We start from the raw sequence: 15,892 nt of genomic DNA on the forward strand, positions 1-15,892 counted from the left end.
CTTCTCTTTCAAAATAATGTAAGTGATGTTCCAGAAATCGGATGTCAGGCTACCACTGTTCATTATTTAAATAAACACTGTAGACTCTAGAGTTTCAAAGAGTTCAGCGACAGAATGCAGGTTTCTCCATGTTAAGTAACATTATATATCACAACGTCGAGAAAGCGTGATAAATCACAAAAACATGAATAAACATTCAACATTCAATAATGTAACTGAGATGGAATCTCTGAAATCAATGGATATCACAACTAGAGGCCCATAGGGATTTGGGGTCCCTCTCTCATCTGTAATTAATTACCTCCCGATCCTTTACTACTTTTGTGTTGCTCGCTAGTCTTTTTTCCCCTCACCCTTTCATGTCTTTGTGGTTTTCTCTCGCTTCTCTCTTCTGCCAATTACGTCTACATACAACAGTGCCTCTAGAGACGGGGTTTTTGTTTTGAAGCCAAACATTATACATCAGTATCGAACATCTCCCACGGCCAGCGGACCCTTTGCACCAGAACGTAACCGAGCGAGGCGGGAAGAAGCGGGTGGAGGGAGGAGTGGGCGGACGCATGCGTGCGGGGTCTGTTCGCTGCGGGAGTGGGAGCGGCGCCGGCTGAGGGGCAAGTGAGAGGCTTCAACCCGTCCTGCGACTCTTACCATTTATACGGCAATGTTGCTCTTCGGAAGTTTAAGTATTTGGGGTAAGTTTTTTTGGTGGGAGGGGGAAATTAAGGATATTTTCTTTTCCCAAACAAATTAGGAGTGCTTTCAAGGGACGTGTTTGAAATTTAAAGAATAATTATAACTGCATGCTGCAACTTTTACCTACTCTGTACCCAGTTCCAAAAGTTTAAATAAATTGGAACAAATTTATAACTGTTTCATTTGCGGGATAACGCTCGCACAGTTAAAAGTGAAGTGAAAAGTTTTCACTGTCCTTAATACTTTTTTTTCTTCTTCTGCAACTGATGCTTTGTAGCAGATCCGTTACTAATTCCCCAAATTACCGGTAGAACCCTTGACCTCGTTTCGCAAACTTGTTCGTGAGGAGTTGGCTCGCAGCTCTGATACACAGCGCTGGTCAGATACATATAGTAGTGTGATTCCAATAGGACCAGCTGTTGAATGCCGTTCTTCAAAGGAGCTCTCAATCTGCCAGTAATTCTCAACCTACTTCACGTGCATCTACAACCTCGAAAGTATTTACGCCACTATTTGTAGGATTTATTCACTAAAAGGCGCTCACTAAATTAAAAGGTGTAAATTTTAAGTGATCTGTCAGTCAGTTCTTTTTTTTTGGGAAATCCGAGCTTGTTCTTAAGATAAACTGTTTGATTCTTGAGATTTATTAGCTCTGTTTAAAATGTTCCTGCCTGTATTTTAATTTGTCTGAAATGTCCATCTCAGTTCAAGCTTGTCCTTCAGCACCGTGAAGCAGTTTGGTAATCTGATTCTCAGCTGAGTGAAAGATTGCTTTATGCAGAATGGGCCTCCTGGTCCACAGACAAAAATCAGCACGAATCCTAATTAACTTCCTTTACCTCCATCACAACTAATACAATTGGTAATGATATCAACATTTCAAAGCTTGAAAGAATGCAGGTGTGCACACAACCAATTTCAGTGAGAGTGGCATGACCGAAGCCATCAGGAAGTTTGGTAACCGAATGAAGTAATAATTCATGATTCCCATTTTGTAAACTTCAGGTGGTCTGATTCCTAACCTATGACCTGTCTTCAGATCCTTGTGTATCTTAGTAATAGCAAAATGAGAAGTCAGAGACAGTGACGCAGTCAGAATGCTCTCCACGGTACATCTGTAGAAATTTGCGAGTGTTTTTAGATGACATACCAAATCTCCTCAAGCTCCTAATGAAATACAGCTGCTGTCTTGCCCTCTTTGTTGCTGCATCAATACCGAGGGGGAAATTACTAGGCTTTGGTGTTTGGGAAGGAGGGCGTGGGTCTTGTGTGACACCTTGGGAAAGTTGCCCCAAGCAGAAAAGGTAGAATGTTCTGTTTCTTTGAAGCCACTGTTTACTATCATCTCTGCTTTGTCTTCCAGTCACCCTTTGGCATTGTGTGCTCTCTCAAGAGCCAGTATACAGTTATGGCTGTGCTGAAGGAAGTTGTTATCCAGCCACAGGGGATCTGTTGATTGGGCGAGCTGATAAGCTCTCTGCTACCTCCACTTGTGGTTTACATAAACCCGAGCCCTTCTGTATTGTCAGCCACCTTCAGGTATGATGTATGTTTTATTGAATATGATTTGTGTGTGAGTGAAGAGCAAGAAGCCATACTGGTGCATTCAGTTCAGAAAATATTTGTGCAGTAAAGACTATGATTTGCTTTTGTACCTAAATTGACTACCTGCCTCATTCACAAATTGCTTAGTCTTGAGCTGCCTTTTTGTGATGTCTCACGTGAAGGCGTGGCCCAAACACCTGTACAAGATAACCCAAGATAGTTCAAATATATTTTGATGGAGACTATTTAACTATTTGTGTCACACAATTACTTAAAAAGCAGCTCCGCAATATTCCCCAAGACACCCAGTGATTGGGAAGTTGATGCAATTCTTCTGTGGGTCAAATTGCACTCTTCAAAAAAAAAGAATTGTGCATGTGCATGCTTGTACAAATGGAGTTTTTGGATAGATGGGCGTGGATTGTGAGCCTGCACACCAAAAGTCCATATTGAAATAAAAGTCTCACTTCTGTTTGTGACTGATGAGGTTTGTCAAGCAGAGGCCAGAAAATTACTTAACTGACTTGTTCGTAGGAAGCAAAAATTAGTCTTTGAACTTGGCTAATGATTCCTTCTTTGAGCTTTTTTAATCATTAAAGGAACTTGCCTCCAGATTTTTTTTGAAAGCTTACACAGTTCTAATCTGGAGTTAATGAAATTTATTTTCTGATATCAGCGCTTAATGTGTTCTATTCTGTTAGAGGTCAGTAACTTCTATTTGAAATAATTACTTCAAACTACAACATTATTTGTATCACCAATGAAAATTCTTGAATAAAAAGTTTATTTCTTCACACTAACACAATTTTGGCCATATTATTTCAATACATCGTTGTGAGACTGCTTGCACTTTGGTAGTATTGATATAGATGTGACATTATACCAGGGCTCCCCGACCTTTTTTTTGTGCTTTGGAATTTTGTGCCATTAAGCAAGGGGTCCATGGGCCCCAGGTTTGGAACCCCTGCATTAAACCAAGACCCATCGATCTGTTCACGTGAATGCAAAAGATCCCAGAGTCAGAATCGGGTTATTCTGATCCCAATACAAACTGTGCTGATGCTGGGAATCTGAGCAACACCCACAAAATGCTGGAGGAACTCAGCAGGCCAGGAACTATCTATGAAAAAGAATACAGTCGACGTTTTGGGCTGAGACCCCTCGGCAGGACTGGGGAAAACAAGATGAGTAGATTTAAAAGGTGGGGGGAAGGGAGAGAGAATCGTAAGGTGATAAGTGAAGCCAAGAGGGGAGGAATGAAGAGCTGGGAAGTTGATTGGTGAAAGAGACGCAGGGCTGGAGAAGGGGGGAGTCTGATAGGGGACAGAAGGCCATGGAAGAAAGAAAAAGGGGGAGGAGCACCAGAGGGAGGCAATGGGCAGGGAAGGAGATTTTGTTTTTCTGATCCCAAGGAGTTATTCTACGGAGAAATTTTCTGGTCCAGATACAAACCGAGAAATCTCAAAAGCAATAAGTTAAACTGGGGTAGTCTAAGGAAAGTTTTAAGTCTGAAAGCAGAGTAGCCAGTCAGGGGAGGACAAGGTTGATGTAAAAGCTTTGTTCAGGAGAGAAATGGGCTTTGAATATGGTTGAGTAGCAGGACAACCTGGAGGAAAACTGTGAGACATGGAGCCATGACTTATTGGGGAGTAAGATTTTGCAAGGTATAAGATCACAAATTTAATATTAAGAAAGTCCTTCTCAGCGGGTTTGAGGTTTTGAAGCCCTAGGAAATTACTACTGTACATTCTTGATCTGGACTGAATAATTCATTTTGCAGTTGCAATTCATAGAGTATTGGTTTCTGCAGTTTACCATATCAAATAGCTTTGCATCACTGAAATGTAGCCAGTGGCAAACTTTACATTCTCCTTGTAATCTCTACTGTGTAATGTAAATAGCCCAACTGCCTGGTGCAGCAGTACTTCACACAAATGTGTGCGTGTATATTTCTATCTGGTTTAAGTGCTGGTTCCTGCAAAACGAGGGCAGTGGGTACCAGCAACATAATTACAAAGTGTTTCTACAGTATATTTCTGAACACATTTCAGCCAGTGGTTGACTGTATAGTAATCCGGAGAGTTGTGAATGAAGGTTACCGTCCTTTGATGTAAGCAGAGCAAATGAGCAGTGTCTTCCAATCAGTCCAGATGAGATTGCATGCCTTTTTGGCTGATATTAACATAGATAAGTGATGAGATCATATTACAGTGGTTTTAACTTGGGCAAGGTGCTCTGTAACTAACCAGTAATGGCAACATTGTCAACCAGCAATCAAAGTAAATAACTTTGTTCAAAGGTGGTAACTTAGAAGGGGAAAAAGAATGGTAATTTGTAGCTATACAGATCAAAAGTGAGACAGGCAAATCTCAGTCATCCAGTGCACCATCTCCCTCCACTTAAAAGTTGGGACAGTTTTTGCCTTTAAGTTCAACAAATGTTTTAAAATAAGAATTGGAGTGTTTTCCATTGCATTTGTATCTGGGATTCCCAGCTCAAGACTACATCAGATGCAGAGTTTATCCTAATCAGTTTTAGCTTGATCGGTACTAGTTTGTGTATTTTACGTATCGATACGGTTCAATCTGCAGATGTACATTCTGAATGCTGGATTTGCCCACGTGAGTATTCTGCTGTGAGGTTTTGGTTCTTTTTGTTCTCTGATACAAGAAAAACACAAAGAACAGATTTGTAAATATTTTTAAATGAATAAACAAATTGTTGAAATAGTTAATGCTTTTCCCATAGTTGCATAGTAAAGCCAATCTTTCAATAGGCCTAATCAATTGGCGTCTGACAGCTGCTTTGTGAGAGAATTGTCTGCAATCAGCAGTCCTGTTTTGTCTTCATTTTGCAAGTGCCTCTAACAACACACACACCCAAAATGCTGGGGGATCTCAGCAGATCGGGCAGCATCTATAGAAATAAATAAACAGTCGGTGTTTTAGGCCAAGACCTCTCCTCAGGGCCAGAAAGGAAGGGGGAGGATTGTGATGAAATGCTTTGAGAAATTGGTGATTAAAAAATACAACTCTTGCCTGAGAAGAGCACAACGATACATAACAAAATCACCTTTAAGACCAATGGTGGGTGGATACTCTCCAAGTGCCAACAGTGGCTACTTTTCCTTAGGAAAATGCAGGAACTTCAAGTCCAGCCATCAATTCTCCAGACATTTTATGAATGCTTCATTGAATCAATCTTAACCTACAGCATCACGGCATGGTCGGAGCATTGAGCACTATGAACCTCAATCCAGTCAACAGAATGATCAGAATAAGTAGTAAAATCATTGGCCAGGAACAAGAATCACTCAGCAGCATCCATAAGAGATGGACAATAAAGAAGGCTCAACAAATAGTAGAAGACATTACACAGACACTTCACGCATACTACACTCTCACGCCATTGGGACACCACTACAGATCCCTGCCCATCAGCACCAGAAGAGCCTTATCCAGTCTTATGCCTTCCTCCATTCACCTTCTCAACACCCAATTTTGAATATATAGTATGGATAGTACCTTTGACAGTAAAACTGTTATTTTTATTACGTGTATTTGTATTCTAAATCACATGCATTAATTCTTAGTATTTATTATCTATTGTGAGTATTTTATACAGTATTTATACAGTATTGTAGTGGTGTGCTACACGCAGCGCTGAAATAACGACACTTAGTCGGTGAGCTGCAGTTGCAAAAGAGGTTTATTCAAACTTCGCGGCCTCGCTTTAAAGCCTTCCTGTTCCCGCCCTCCTCGGGCGGGAATGCTGTAGGGGGCGCGTATTCACAGTCCCGTCCCGCATGCGGGCTTTTCCCCTTGCTGGTGAAGCAGGCTTGGTACCCTCTTTGGGACCAGCCTCAATGCCAGCGCGCACCGCTTTGTGAGCCGGTTCGAGTGCGCTGGGAAGTGGGCCGCCACATAACCCCCCCCCCCCCCCACCCCAGAACCGGCGATACACCCCCCAATGTCCACAGTCTGGGCCGGGCCCTGTTTGGGAGGTGCCTGAATCTAGACCGGCTGCGCCAAGTCCTCATGGGCTGGTTTGAGTCGGTCCACTGTGAAAACCTCCTCTTTCCCCCCAACGTCCAGCACAAATGTGGACCCGTTGTTTCTGAGCACCGTAAATGGCCCCTCGTATGGCCGCTGTAGCGGTGTCCGGTCGGTGTCTGCCCCGTCGTACAAACACAAACTTCCAGTTCTGCAGGTCTTTGGGTACGCAGGTCGGGTTCTGCCCATGCTGCGAAGTGGGTATGGGGGCCAGGTCACCGAGCCTCTCGCGTAGTCTGCCCAGGACTGCTGCGGGTTCTTCCTCTTGCCCCCTTGGGGCTGGTATGAACTCTCCTGGGACGACCAGGGGTGCGCCGTACACCGACTCGGCCGACGAGGTGTGCAGATCCTCCTTGGGCACCGTGCAGATTCCGAGCAGGACCCAGGGAAGCTCGTCCACCCAGTTAGGCCCATTGAGGCGGGCCATGAGAGCCGACTTCAGGTGACGGTGGAAACGTTCCACTAGTCCGTTTGACTGTGGGTGGTAGGCAGTTGTGTGGTGCAGCTGTGTCCCCAAAAGGCTGGCCACAGCTGACCACAGGCTGGAGGTGAACTGGGCGCCTCTGTCGGAGGTAACGTAGGCTGGTACACCAAAGCAAGACACCCAGGTTACAATCAGTGCCCGGGTGCAGGATTCGGAGGTGGTGTCGGTGAGCGGGACTGCCTGTGGCCATCTTGTGAACCGGTCCACGATAGTGAGGAGGTGCCACGTTCCTCGCGACACTGGCAGGGGGCCCACGATATCCACATGAATGTGGTCGAAACCCCGGCGGGTGGGGTGGAACTGCTGCGGCAGGGCTTTGGTGTGCCGCTGCACCTTGGCTGTTTGAGTGTATCCACGTTTTGGCCCATTCACTGACCTGCTTGCGGAGTCAGTGCCAAACGAACCTGTTGGCTGCCATCCAGACGGTTGTCCTGATGGAGGGGTGCGCTAAGTTGTGAATGGAGCTGAAAACGTGCCGCCGCCAGGCTGCAGGGATGACGGGGCAGGGTTGCTGGTGGTGACGTCACAGAGTAGGGTCCTCTCACCTGGGCCTATGGGGAGGTCCTGGAGCTGCAAACCGGAGACTGCGGTTCTGTAACTAGGGATCTCCTCGTCTGCCTGCTGCGCCTCTGCCAGCGTTTCGTAGTCTACCCCCGGGACAGGGCTTGGATGTTAGGGCAGGAGAGGGCGTCCGCCACGACATTGTCCTTTCCCAAGACATGCCGGACATCCGTCGTGTATTCAGAGATGTAGGACAGATGGCGCTGCTGGCGGGACGACCAGGGATCGGACACCTTCGTGAACGTAAAGGTAAGCGGTTTGTGGTCCGTGAACGCGGTGAAGGGCCTACCTTCCAAGAAGTACCTGAAATGCCGGATTGCCAGGTATAGCGCCAACAGTTCCCGGTCGAAAGCACTGTATTTGAGTTCGGGTGGTCGTAGGTGTTTACTGAAAAACGCCAGGGGTTGCCAGCGACCCTCAATGAGTTGTTCTAGTACTCCACCAACTGCCCTGTTAGATGCATCCACTGTGAGGGCGGTAGGGACATCCATTCTGGGGTGCACTAGCATCGTGGCATTTGTCAAGGCTTCTTTCGTTTTAATGAAAGCGGTGGTGGACTCCTCGTCCCAGGTAATGTCCTTGCCCTTACATGACATCAGGGCAAACAGAAGGGCGCATGATTCGGGCTGCTGAAGGGAGGAAGCGATGGTAGAAATTTAACATACCCACGAATTCCTGAAGGCCTTTGATTGTGTTGGGTCGGGGGAAATGGCAGACCGCGTCTACCTTGGCGGGCAGAGGGGTTGCACCGTCTTTAGTAATCCTGTGGCCCAGGAAGTCAGTGGTGTCGAGCCCGAACTGGCATTTGCCCGGGTTGATTGTTAGGCCGTATTCACTCAGTTGGGTGTAGAGTTGACGGAGGTGGGACAGATGCTCGGACGACTGCTGCAGGCTGTGAGGATGTCGTCCAAATAGATGAAAGCGAAGTCCAGGTCGCGTCCATTAACCGCTGAAATGTCTGTGCGGCATTCTTCAGGCCGAACGGCATGCAGAGGAACTTGAAAAGGCCGAATGGGGTGATGAATGCTGTTTTGGGGACGTCGTCTGTATGCATCGGGATCTGATGGTATCCCCGGATGAGGTCTACCATGGAGAAGATCTGTGCGCTGTGCAGGTTTGCTGCAAAGTCCTGAATGTGCGGCACAGGGTAGCGGTCCGGTGTGGTAGCCTCGTTCAGCCTGCGGTAGTCACCGCATGGTCTCCAGCCCCCTGTTGCTTTGGGCACCATGTGCAGGGGGGAGGCCCATGGGCTGTCGGACCGCCGTATAATCCCCAATTCCTCCATCCTCTTGAACTCCTCCTCCGCCAGTCGGAGCTTGTCCGGGGGAAGCCTTCGAGCACGGGCGTGGAGGGGTGGTCCCTGGGTCAGGATGTGGTGCTGTACCCCGTGTCTGGGCCTGGCTGCCGTGAACTGCGGCGCCAGAACTGATGGGAAATCCGCCAGGACCCTGGTGAAGTCGTCGTCGGACAGCGTGATGGAGTCTAGGTGTGGGGCTGGCAACTGGGCTTCTCCCAGGGAGGACGTTTGAAAGGTCTCGGCGTGGACCAGTCTCTTCCTTGGCAGGTTGACCAGTAGGCTGTGAGCTCGCAAAAAATCCGCTCCCAGGAGCGGTTGGGCTACGGCGGCCAGTGTGAAGTCCCACGTGAACCGGCTGGAGCCGAACTGTAGCCGCACCTTACGGGTGCCGTAGGTCCTTAATGTGCTGCTGTTCGCGGCTCTCAGGGTGGGACCTGGTTCTCTGTTGTGGGTGTCGTAATTCATCGGAGGTATGACGCTGATCTCGGCTCCAGTGTCGACCAAAAAACGGCGTCCCGACTGCTTGTCCCAGACATACAGGAGGCTATCCCGATGGCCAGCCGTCGTAGCCATCAGCGGCGGATGGCCCTGGCGTTTCCCGGGAACTTTCAGGGCGGGCTACAGCGGCGGGCTTCTGCGCCCCACCACTGGTGGTAGAAGCACCATTGTTCATTGGTCTCCTCACCCCTGCCTCTGGGGTTAGTGGGTTCTGCGGCTGGGCCTGGTCTGGTCTGCTGCTGGGAGTGTGGCCTGGTGATCTGTGCAACGGACGCCCCACTCTCCTTCTTGGCTTTCCACAGCAAGTCTGCCTGGGCTGCCACCTTCCGGGGGTCGCTGAAATCCGCGTCGGACAGCAGCAGGCGTATGTCCTCTGGCAGCTGCTCCAGGAACGCCTGCTCAAACATGAGGCAGGGCTTGTGTCCTTCGGCCAGGGACAGCATCTCATTCATCAAAGCCAATGGTGGCCTGTCCCCCAAACCATCAGTAAGCGGGCAGCTCGCTCACGCCGTGAGAGTCCGAAAGTCCTTATGAGCAAGCCTTTGAATTCTGTGTATTTTCCATCCTCCGGGGGCAACTGTATGAACTCCTCAACCTGGGCGGCTGTCTCCCGGTCGAGGGAGCTCACCACGTAGTAGTAACGTGTAGCATCCGAGGTTATCTGCCGAATGTGGAATTGGGCTTCTGCTTGCTGGAACCATAGGTGAGGTCGCAGCGTCCAGAAGCTTGGCAGTTTTAACGAAACTGCATGAACAGATGCGGCATCGTTCATCTCCGGTCCAAATATCATTTGGGCCGTTAGGGTCACCAATTGTAGCGGTGTGCTACACGCAGCGCTGAAATAACAACATGTAGTCAGTGAGCTGCAGTTGCAAAAGAGGTTTATTCAAATTTTGCGGCCTCGCTTTAAAGCCTTCCTGATCCCGCCCTCCCCAGGCAGGAATGCCGTAGGAGGTGCATATTCACAGTCCCGTCCCGTGCACGGGCTTTTCCCCTTGCTGGTGAAGCAGGCTTGGCGCCCTCTTTGGGACCGGCCTCAGTGCCGGCGCGCGCCACTTTGTGAGCCGGTTCGAGTGCGCTGGGAAGTGGGTCACCACAGTATGATTTATTTATTTATTTATTTATATTATTTATATTTATATATATTTATATTTTTATACAGTATTTACAGTGTGGTGTTCTGTATCTTCAGCTCTGTGATGTTGTCCTTGCCACTGCACAAAGTTCCTCACGTAAAATAAAGTGAAACTGAGAAGTGACTTGGACCCACTCAATTTGCCTCCCATAACAACAGGTCAACAGCAGATGCCATGTCATTGGCTCTTCACTCAATCCTGGAACATCTGGGCAGCAAAGATGCATATGACTACAGCTTGGCTTTCAGTACTATCATCCCCTCAGAACTAATCAATAAACTTCAAGTTCTAGACTTCAATACCATCTTGTGCAACTGGATTTTCCATTTCCTCACTTGCAGATCCCAGTCAGTTTGGATTGGCAACAACATCTCCCTCAGCACAGGTGCACCACAAGGCCGTGTGCTTTAGCTCCTGGCTCTACACATGACTGTGAGGCGAAGCTCAGCTCTAATGCTGTATTTAAGTTTGCCAAATCAGAGGTGCAGATGAATCAGTATTTAGGAGGGAGATTGAAGATCTGGTTGAGTAGTGCCACAACAACAACCTCTCTCATCAATGTCAGCAAGATCAAGGAGCTGATTTGTGCACAGTCTTATGCACTTTATGCAGTCCTGGGTAGGTCTGTAGTCTAGTGTAGTAGTTGTGTGTGTGTTTTTTTTCCCCTCTGTTGTTTTTTTTTACGTAGTTCAGTCCAGTTTTTGTACTGTGTCATGAAACACCATGGTCCTGAAAAACATCTCATTTTTACTGTGTACTGTACCAGCAGTTATGGTCAAAATGACAATAAAAGTGACTTGACTTGATTGTTGACTACAGGAGGAGGAAACTGGGGGTCATGGGCCAGTCCTCATTGGGGATCAGAGGTGAGAAACTCAGCAGCTTTCAGTTTCTTGGTGTTACCTCAGTGGAACTCTCCTGGGTTCAGCATGTAAGTGCCATTATGAAGAAAGCATGGCAGTGGCTCTACTTTTTAAGAAGCTTTCTGAGATTTGGCATGTCATCTAAAACTTTGGCAAACTCCTATAGATGTCTGGTGGAGTATATTAACTGGTTCCATGCCCTTGAATGGAAAAGCATACAATAGTAGTGGATAAAACCTAGTCTATCAGAGGCAAATCCCTCCCCACCATTGAGCACATCTATTCAGAGCACCGTTGCAGGAAAGCACCATCCGTCATCAAGGACCCCACCATCCAGGCCGTGCTATCTTTTCGCTGCTGCCATCTGGAAGTAGGTACAGAAGCCTCAGGACCTGCACCACCAGGTTCAGGAACAGTTATTACCCCTCAACCATCAGGGATAATCTCATTCACCCCATTGCTGAACTGTCCCCAATGGACTGGAATTGCTCTCAAGGACTCTATCTCATGTTCTCGATACTTAGTGCTTATTTATTAATTAATATTTTTTCTTTGTTTTCACAGATTTTTTGCAGATTGGTTGTTGTCCACTGTTGTGTGTGATCTTGCATTGATTCTATTGTGTTTATTGTGATTGCCTACAGGAAAATGAATCTCAGGGTTGTATATGGTGACATGTATGTACTTTGATAGTTTATTTTGAACTTTGACTGGCTAGAAGGTGAAGCCAGGTGGGTGCAAATAGTAAAGGGCTGGAGAGGAAGGACTGATAGGAGATGAGAATGGACCATGGAAGGAAGGGACAAAGGAGGGACACCAGGAAGAGGTGATAAGGTAGTTGAAGAGAAGAGGTAAGAAGCCAGAGTGAGAAATAGAAGAAGAGGGAAGGGGGAGGGAAAAAAATACCGGTAGGAGAGATCAATGTTCATGTTATCAAGTTGGAGGCTACCCAGACAGAATATGAGGTGTTGCTCCTTTACCCTGAGGGTGGCCTCAACGTGGCAAAAGGAAGTCATGGTTCTGACAATGTCTCTGACAATTAATTTTGAGAGGTTGCACTGGCCATTCATTCAATATATTATGTAACCATGATGCCTTGAGGGAATTGGGCCAGTGTGACCACTTCATTGTTTGCTGACAGTGACAATCAAAACCTCACCATTGGTTACTCCTTGCCATGGAGGCTCATGTCAATGCAGGCACATTAATAGATTACTGAGAAACATGCTGGAACTTACACAAATTTCTTTGAAAATCATGTCTCTAAGTACAGGCACAATTGTTTAATGAATTGTACTTTCCAAGGAAATGGCAAAAGATTAAAAAAGCATGATTCTCCCTTATAAAGCTGTTTAGTATTTTAGACTTTTGCCAATAATTATCAAATTCCATGGCCAGCTGCTATTAAATTACTTAAGGATAGACATTTTGTTCAAAGCTTTAATCCTTGAAAAGGAAAAAAATGTGTAAATAGCAGCTGATACTGTACCTATTGCAATTGATTTTTAACTCTTGAATTGTTTTTTTTTAATGATACCTGATTTACTGAGAAGCCAGAGATAAATTACTGGTGGTTAAATTGGCTTGTCTGTTCTTGATTGTTTGAAAATTATTACAATTAAAAGCAATCAAAGCCATGAACCAGTTGCTGAAAGTAGTAATCTATGATTTGCAAAAGTCTTTAATTTTGTTGTTGAAAAAGTGGTTGGTAAGCATGCATGGGAATGCCTAAGATGCAAGATCAATGGTCACAAAACATGTAATTATGGTGCTGGGATCTTCCATACAAAAAGGCCACTTGATTCTTCCCACCATAAGCAGTTCACATTGGAGTCATAAAGTTTATTTTTGAATATTTTATGGTATGAAATTGTAATATCTAGCTCATGTGAGTTTGCATTAACTGAACTTTTTAAACCAATTTTATGTTTGTGATGTGCACATTATGATATGTAGTCCGACTATACAGAGTTCTGTATGCTTCATGTAACTGTGAGAGATACTATCAGATATAAAGTATTGTAAACATAAGCTCAGGCCAAATTTATATTTGGCAGCACCTGTCTCTTTTTAAATATTATTTGAGATGCTTCTGATCTGCTTTGTGTTGTGGAACTAGCTTATCCCAGTTCTATTTTCTATTTCCCCAAGCACTAATCAATGCAAATTAATGTACTTCAGATAGATAGGATAGACCAGGGTTTCCCAACTTGGGCTCCACAGACCCCTCGGTTAATGGTAGGAGTTCATGGCATAAAAAATGTTGGAAAGCCCTGAAATAGACATAAGCAAAAGGATATCTTACCTGAACGGTATTTGATTTTATCCATTCCTCCTCTTCTCCTGGTCTATTACATTTCCTCTTGAACCCTTTCTCACTTCCAGGTTGAGCTATTTCAGTAACATCCTAGCTGGCCTCCATTGTGTACCGTTTTGTTCATCCAGAAGTGCTAATGATATGCAAACTTAATCACGCCGAGGTTGCTATAATTCCTGATCTGGTTAAAATTTTCATTTCCTCCTATGACTCTCCTATTCTTGTTCTGTAAGAATTTGTGTACCCCTGTAAGATCTCTTGCATAGCCCTGATCTTAATCACTCTCCCCTTGGTGTCCTTGGGCTCTTGAGCTCTGGATACCCATTGCTACAGGTAGTCTCCACACCCTACCTTTTTTATGCTTTATAAAATAAATGGTCCTTAAAATTTTAAATCTCTGATAAAACTTTAGATTGTCTTAATAGCTTTTATGGTTTTGTCACTTTAATATTGTGTGAAAAGTCTTGTGGTGTTACTATAATAGAAGTGCCACATTCCTGCAAGTTTTAGTGTTGTTTTGCTGTAGGGTATTATTAATCTTATTCCCCCTCCCTCCCCTCCACTTCCCCACCCATCTGCCCTCATTTTGGTGCACCATCCAATAGGCAATCTGGTGGAGGAACTTGGGGATCGAGTTGTATCTTGGAAGGAAAGAAAGTGTCAATGTTGTGGGTTGGAAAACCATGTCACTCCCTATGCAGGTTTTTAACATGAAAAATTGGTAATTCCTTTCTTCCCACAGATTTATTTTGTTTGTTGAGATCCAGTGCGGAATTGGGGAATAGGCCCTTCCAGCCCTTTGAGCTATACTGCCCAGCAACTTACCCCTCAATTTTAACCCTCGCCTAATCACGGGACAATTTACAATGACTGATTAGCCTACCAACCAGAACGTCCTTGGACTATGGGAGGAAACCGGAGCACCCAGAGGAAACCCACACAGTCATGGGGAGACCTTACAAACTTCTTACAGGCAGTGGCGGGAATTGAACCTGTGTTACTGGCACTGTAGTGCATTGTTCTAACCACTATGCCTACAGTGCTGCCCCAGATGCTGCTTGACCCACTTAGTTCCTCCAGCAGGTTGTTGCCTCAGACTCCAGCATCTACAGTGTCTCTTGTTTCCACCTTTAATAGCGATAGATACCAATAGCAATATCTTCATAGAATGGCGGTTAGATTTGTATTTTTCCAATCAATCAATAGGGATTCTGGTCTGTTGTTATAATTTTGACAGATCTTTGATCTCATTGAGAAAAGTAGAACAAATACATTTTAAACTTGGTTTTACAGGAAGAAAAGAAATGCTTTTCATGTGATTCGCGGACTCCTTTTGCCGAAAATCAGAACAGTCACAGAATTGCGAATGTGGTCACAACTTTTGCTCACAATCGACTGAATACCTGGTGGCAGTCTGAAAATGGTATGTGTTAGATCCTCTGTGAATTGAGTAAGTTCATTGTTAACAAAGATAGGTACTTAGAATCTGAGCAACACACTAAAAGCGCTGGAGGAACTTGGATTTCCAGCATCTGCAGATTTTCTCTTGTTTGTATTTAGAATCTGATTTGTTTAGGCTAACAAGCTTTCAGCTGTTAGTAAAATCTTAATGCGATAACATTAACTTAAAGCTTGCAATTTAATGATTTGTTGATTTAAAAGATGTCTCTGTGCCCCATAAACTATGCTGACCAGATTAGTCTATTTTTTGTATTCCTGCCAGTTGGTTTTGGTGCTTCTGAACTATGGAAAAGCCAGGAATCAGATTGTAGAGGGAAGAGTGTGGACAAAAATCAGTGAAAGTTTTCAGTGCTCATTTCTGCCCAGTCACCCTTTGCTATTAATTGTGAATAAGTGAGGACCCTCCTTAAAACAACAATTTGCGACTCTGATCAAAAGACAAAATATCACTCGCTTGAAGCCTGAGGGATTGTTTTGTAACGCCACAATATCTCAGTCAAGCTTGCAATTCAAAGAGTTTGTAAAGAAAAAAAAAGAAATATGAGAAACATTCCTAATTGGAAAGATCAAAGTTGATCTGTGTAGAGCATGTTGTAACTGCATTGTGGTGACTTCTTCGTTAGAGAAAGGCAAACTTAAATATTACATTAAAATCAGGCAGTGGCAAAGGTTGATACAAATATTTTCTCAAATCAAACATTGTGCAGCCAAAGTGCTTTTGATCTTCATTTATAAAATAAATGAATTATTTTGTAAAAATTTATGAATAGCTTTAAACATTAATTTAACTCAATTGTTTGGCTTGGATAATTTTATTTAGAAAAGTAAGTCTGAAGTGTAACTAGATTCCCCATGAGATTCATTTGAAATAATTTGGCCCATGGAACTCAGTTTGGATCCCACAGCATTTGTGTCTGACCAACAGCTGTAAGTAGAGGAAGCTAGTTCTGTTATTAATATCATGGTGCAGTGTTGTGATCTGCCA

At 45.1% G+C, this 15,892-nt stretch overlaps 1 protein-coding gene across 1 annotated transcript in view; it reads left to right on the top strand.

Moving 5' to 3' along the window:
- Positions 1-546: 546 nt before the first annotated feature.
- The window catches only part of lamb1a (laminin, beta 1a), an 88,937-nt gene continuing 73,591 nt past the window's right edge, over positions 547-15,892 (top strand). The window contains exons 1-3 of the mRNA XM_073066278.1: positions 547-692; positions 2,057-2,232; positions 14,740-14,869. Coding sequence (XP_072922379.1) covers positions 662-692; positions 2,057-2,232; positions 14,740-14,869 — 337 coding nt within the window. The 5' untranslated portion in view covers positions 547-661. The remainder of the gene's footprint in view (positions 693-2,056; positions 2,233-14,739; positions 14,870-15,892) is intronic.

This window comes from Hemitrygon akajei, chromosome 14 (assembly GCF_048418815.1).
Source record: "Hemitrygon akajei chromosome 14, sHemAka1.3, whole genome shotgun sequence".
NCBI classification, from domain to species: Eukaryota; Metazoa; Chordata; class Chondrichthyes; order Myliobatiformes; family Dasyatidae; genus Hemitrygon; species Hemitrygon akajei.